The sequence below is a fragment of the Doryrhamphus excisus genome, linkage group LG6 (genome assembly GCF_037039965.1).
Source record: "Doryrhamphus excisus strain RoL-2023G ecotype Guam linkage group LG6, RoL_Dexc_Guam_v1.1, whole genome shotgun sequence".
In the NCBI taxonomy this organism is placed as follows: Eukaryota; Metazoa; Chordata; class Actinopteri; order Syngnathiformes; family Syngnathidae; genus Doryrhamphus; species Doryrhamphus excisus.
This window is the reverse complement of record NC_136362.1, coordinates 14,972,898-14,978,897: the sequence shown is the minus strand read 5'-3', so window position 1 is coordinate 14,978,897 and position 6,000 is coordinate 14,972,898. Positions and strand designations below refer to the sequence as shown.

At 39.6% G+C, this 6,000-nt stretch overlaps 1 protein-coding gene across 4 annotated transcripts in view; it reads left to right on the top strand.

Annotated features, from left to right (window-relative positions):
• The first annotated feature begins 676 nt into the window (after positions 1 to 676).
• The window catches only part of st18 (ST18 C2H2C-type zinc finger transcription factor), a 53,069-nt gene continuing 47,745 nt past the window's right edge, over positions 677 to 6,000 (top strand). Inside the window, exons 1-2 of one of the 4 annotated variants that reach the window (XM_058068396.2) lie at positions 677 to 855; positions 1,795 to 1,975. In XM_058068396.2, coding sequence (XP_057924379.2) covers positions 679 to 855; positions 1,795 to 1,975 — 358 coding nt within the window. In that variant the 5' untranslated portion in view covers positions 677 to 678. The remainder of the gene's footprint in view (positions 856 to 1,794; positions 1,976 to 6,000) is intronic. The other 3 variants (XM_058068394.2, XM_058068393.2, XM_058068392.2) reach the window with 3 other exon arrangements.

The following is a 6,000-nucleotide window of genomic DNA, read 5'->3' as shown; positions in this document are numbered from 1 at the left end:
GCCTGTGTTTACCTATAATTTCCCTTATTTTCAAATGCAAATATTGAAAATATGTTAAAGAGTTAGACAAACATGTACGTTTTCCTTTATGAGCTAGATAGTTGCCTGTTTAAATAAGACCTACTTTCCTGTTATCCCTTTGTTAGCAAACTAGTTTCATGGAAATGTAAACTGTAATTAAAAAATAAATATTTTATCTGTTAGCCAAATATGAAAGCAAGTTAGTTTCAGCTAGCTGTTTTTCAAGTTTCGTCTAGTTTATTATAAAATATACCTGTTAGCATTGAGTTTAGCCAGTAATGTTTTGTGAAACAGCCTTCATCGCTCTGGTAAAACCACTTTCTTTTATTTCATGCCACAAAATTCGGTTTACCATAAAGAAATGTTATTCTCAGAAGAAGACACTTGGACCCTGTTAAGGTAAGTACCACACTTTTTCAAGACATTTGACGAAATAGTTTGAGGTTATAGTGGATGTTGTTTGAATTTGAGTTGAAAGAACAGAAAAAAACTGTCCTCAGAGTTTAGCGTACACAAAAGTTGTTCTGTTAGTTGCAAGCATGGTGTCAGTCGGTGCCTGCCCCATGTGGTCCTCACCGTTCAGGCCTGACTACAAACTGACTGCAGCCCGGCACATGGCCTCATTTGTTCACACCCCCCACTCTCTCTGTGAGAGTTATGCTGTCTGTTTTTGAATGGACAGCGTTTTGCTTTGTGTGCACGACCAAAACAGAGGGCAAAGTTAGTCAGCAAGTTGCATTAGCTTCTGTGTTGGGATTCTTCTTGGAGCCTCTTTTCGTAGCAAAGTTTTGCACAATGTTGTACTCTGTTTTCGAGCCCAGTGGCGCACCGAAGGTAGGAAAACTCTTCCACTACAAAGCTACCAAGTATAGAAAGGGGTTTCGGGGTGCAATGGGATATTTCTCATTGGTGTTTCCAAACAAGTAAAATGATCACACAGGGTTAGAAAGTGTGCAACAAAATGCCAGTGCGGTGTCGCTGAAATATTCATATGCTTTTTATCTGATCTATTTCCTAACCACAAGGTATTTGCCTGCGAATCCCTGCCACTTTTCATATTACCTGGAGGCAAATGCTATATAGATTTATACAAGTTTATTTACAACAAGAGCCAAGCCATTCCTCTGGAAACTAGGCTGCAGATCAAAGGATTGTTTTGATCTCTACTTAGCATATTTGTTTAACCTAGCCAGTGATTCTGAAAAGTGCACAAGCTTTTTGGTGATATGCAGAGCACCCTTTATCCGTCTTTTTCTTCTGTTCGCGCTGGATTTAAGTACTTTCTGTATTTAGGAGACAACTGGATTTGCCAGCTTTTGAAATGTAGTTGCCCACTGCTAGCAGTCTTGGCACTCGCAAATAGATAACTAGGTATGTTCCACTGCTAATCCCGATCGGCCTTGTAATAGTATTTGTGGACTGTACAGCGCTCAATTAGGGCATAATGTGCTATTTTTATTTTTCCTTAACGTTGGATTAAATGTGAAACATGTTTGGGTTTTTTCCACCACACTTTCCATCTTCTGTCTAGCGATGTTTTGTATTGTTTTCACTCGAAAAACAATGTTGAAACGCTCTCTAAAAAAAGATGCCAGGGCAATCAGAACAGTTTCTGGAATGCTTAAGAGAATGCATATGCACACAATGCCCTAATTCCACTCTTACTTTGGGTTTGGGAAAGATGAGCCCAGGTTTAGCGAGAGCCAAAAAAGGGGGCAGATGGCTCACAAGAGGGATAAACCTGGGAAGTCATGCTGTAAATGTGTTCTACAGAAAACAATGAAAGGAGCGGACAAAGCGATTGTGACAAAGTCCTTTGGAAAACGGGAAAGCAGCTCTCTAAGGTCCAGGACCATGGAGAAGCCGGATGAGCCGTCCGAGGAGACCAAGGAGGAGAAGCCATCCAAGAGCACCTGCGAGGACTCTCAAGTCGGCAAGAAAGCAGCAGATAAAAGTAGCGTATCTCCTTAAGCCCATTCATACTGTCCAGTCCCTGAGCTTATTTTGTCTTGAGGCAATTTTAATTATTACTGCGGCGACTTGTTTTGTTTTGGGGGGGTTTTTTTCCTGCCGTTTGACTCTCTGGCCTGCCACATCCGGTGAACAAACAGACCACATTGTTGGGCAGGAGAATTCCTTTTGGAGGCAAAGTGTGTCTCAGATGATACCACGTTGCCAGGAAAAGACAAAGCAAAAATAGCAAGCACAAAAACAGTCACAGGTGCATGGGAAAAAGAGGCAAGCGAGTGAATGGTCACTGTGGTCCCTGGGAGGTCTTTCAGTGTTAGCCAGTGCGGTGGGTGGACTTCTGACAAGGACGTTGGTCCACAGCCAGGTGGAGTGTGTAACTGAGAATGCTCCTGTTTATTCTTTTCACATGCTAATGTGGCTCCTGTGCGACTCTGAAATATGGTAAAACTTTTTCTTGGAGTGAACATGTTTTGTTGTTGTTGCAATACCTGCTCTCGTATCACAGTGGTGGTCTGATTCAAAGGCTCCCGCCTTGCCTTTATGGACGTTTTTGAGAGGGTGCCAAGGGATGGGGATAAATAAACCCCACTGTCCATCATGAAAAATATACACTTTCAGTGCAGACAGTTTCATATATTTGGCTTCTAAACCTGTGAATGCTAATTTAATGATTATGAGATGAGAGGAGTCCGTTTTGGCTACATTTCAGTATTTATACATTGATTCCATAAATGTTTATATTTCCAACATTCTAGTGTTAGCAAATCTAAAACCCTAGATGACATAGTTAAGAAAGTAATGCATCGTTATTCACAGCAATTGAGTTCTTTTGACATTCCGAGTAAATGAAGTGCACATGTTCTGCACACATTGATAGTTGATACACAATTGTGACGTGTTAGATTACCATTACAACAGTGTTTGCTAGTTAACCCTACATGCAAAAGCAAGTTTGAAGAATGAAATTACGTAAATGACATCACTTGCACAACATCACCTTCAAGGTCTGCTTCTTCTGAGGTGAAGTACAACCAAACTTTGCAATGTTTTAGTGATTTACATCAGTCGTAATACCATCATAACATTCATAACATTCATAACATCATCTGGTTGACACAGGGAGCTTTGAAATACTTTGAATTAAATTTGCTGGGACATGAGAAAAAAAAATAATTTTTAACTCATATTGGTACTTGTATTATATATTTCATAGCTACCTTTTGAGTGTTAAGTTGCCGCGCGATGAGTTTAATGTTCTGTGTGACTCTGATACCGTGAGTCAGACTTTTATACTGAGTAATGACCTCCTGCGATTTACAGTGTTGAAAAGCTTGTTGTGAGTTTTCTCATAGTTCATTATTGGCTTCTGTTAAATAAAGAGTCGTAACGGACTCATGGGTGCCACCGTATGCCATATACCCGTTTTATAATCTGATGCAGCTTATCCGCCAATCTGTTTTTCTATCTAAATTTAGTGGGTGCTGCTTAAACACCGGTGTGTATTTACATCAGAAATTACAGTATACCTACTTTTAACCTTGTTTCGGGGCAGCTATTAACACTGTAATGAGGCACCGATATCTTTATTTTTCGGTGCGGTTGCTGCAGTTTACTTTTGCACAGATGCCCTTATTATCATACCGAGTCTTGGTAGACACACCTATTTAGATCTGAGGCTGGACATTGCAGACTAACTCGTGATTATGTACAGTTGTACAGTATTACAGTAGTTTGCCATAAAACATAATACTACATAAAACTATTATTGATATTTGTGAAAAAGAAACAAACTTTGAGGTATCCGGTATCTATGCAACTGTCAGCAGAGTTGATTTGGGCTGAACAGATGTTTTGAACATTCTGTCCACATAGTTTAACACTGATTAAGAATGAAAGATGGCGCTGCTTGTCAAAATAAAATAAATAAGACTGATTATTTATTGTTTTTTTTAATGAATGCTTGTCTTCAGCATTCATACAACTACTGATGAAATACTTGTGACATTCTATATAGCTCCTGAAAAGCATAGTGTCTAATGCAGGGTGACAATATGGCCTCCCACCAGGAGCCTTTCTTTACCTTATAGTGCAAATGTGCTTCAAACACTACGTCTGCCATCTGCACTTCGAGGAACTCTTCAACATAGCCATTTAAAAAAAAAAGCTGTCTCAAAGGACACCATTCTGATTTCAGTCTGTAGCCTACATTATTGCGTGTTCATTGTAATTATAAGGGAGGAGTGTTGCCAGGCTAGCGCGCGAGATGCCAGGTGCACACTACCATAATCTAGCAACTCAGAGCATTAACAACAGTATCTGCATGCTACTCCGCCATTAGTTTACTCCAGCTTTCAGTTATCCACGCTTTTTGTGCGCGGGAAGAAAGTGCAATACTTTGCAGCGTTCCATTTTCCTAAGCCTTCTTAGGTTATGTGACTGAGCCATGCTGCTGTGTGAAATTTTATCCCAATACTGGCACTGTATCCTTCTGAGGGTGTCTTGTTAAATAGGTTTACTTAGCGCCTTTGCTGGCATTTTCCGAAGATAGCAAATGCACAAACACTGTCCATGATCGGATTAGCCGTTCGACAAAATGATGTAACTCTTTGTCTCTCTTGTGTGGCACGCAGGTTTCTCTGCTTAAGTTCACTGGTCATCACATCAATATAATCCATACATTACAGCTATAATAGCTGACAGCTCAAGTTAATCAGACAGATCCAGATCCTGCCTCCAAGTACAGCAAATGGAACACAAGATGTGATTTAGAAGGCATTTAATTTAGAACTTTGCTTGTATTCCTCCGCAGCATTGAGGCACAAGATTCAAATTGCATGTGATAAGTGTGAAGTGTTTCTTAAGCATTCATATAGAGGAGTGCAAAGTACCCCATACCATGCCAAGTACAGCTTGAGCAATGTTTCCACACCTGAGGACATTTTGCTTTACATAGTCGCAAGGTGTGTCAAGGCACAACGCTAATTACGCAATTTATGACGGAAATCAGTTAAAGCATCTCCGTGGATCACGCTTATTTACATTTTAATTACGACTATTACCTTTTCTTTATTTTTTGGATGTGACCACAGCGAGCCCAATTCCTCCCCTGCACAAGAGAGAAGCAAAAGAACTGTTTTCCACTGGCGGTTTAGATGCTTGTTTATCACTTTTAAATACCGTCATCTTTGCTGAAATCCCCTCTCAAAAGAACCTTTCACTTGCTGGAATAAATTCAAATTAAAATTTAAATCCCTCTTTGCATTTCTTCAGCCTTTTTTAAAATAGCTGCCTCCTTTTAGAAAGCTGTTTATGTAGTGATCTGTTCATAATCCAGTTTGTTTCTCAACAGCGAAAAAACACAGAAATCGTATTATCACTATCTTGGAGAGATGATGCGAGAAATCAGGGAGTATAAATGTCTGCATCTGCAGAGAAGTTTTTAAAGTTGCCAAGCATAGACAAATGAATCCTAGTAAATAAGCCTGAATAGTTTTATTTGACTTGCTAAATATGCACAAATACAAGGCACTTCACATTTTCTCTTCAAATAAAGATACATGCACTGCTTTAGTGAATACACAGAATCATCTTGCGTGTATATCTTGGATAATGCAGATAGATGGCTCATGAGAATTGTTTGGGCTTGTGACCGCTGAGGAGAAAATCAGGAGATTAAACTCTCAAGTCGTGCAGATCTCGCTAAACTGCTTTCTAATCTTATGAGGTGGTCACCTTCCAACCGCCTGAGAAAAACAATACCCAATCAGAAATATAACATGCAAAAATAAAAAAAAACAAATGAGAACAGATATTTACATGCGGCGCCTTTTGATAACAGTCCATTTGAGATGGTGCCGAAGAGGCCACAGGGGAATATTTAATTTGCGCAGGCTAGATTGGAATTATTGTTTGGAAACAAATTATAATTGTGTCTCCAGAAAGTTAAGTAAGATCAAAACAAAAGCAAATCAATGAGCAAGCCGTATTAATCACTCAAAGCCCAACAAA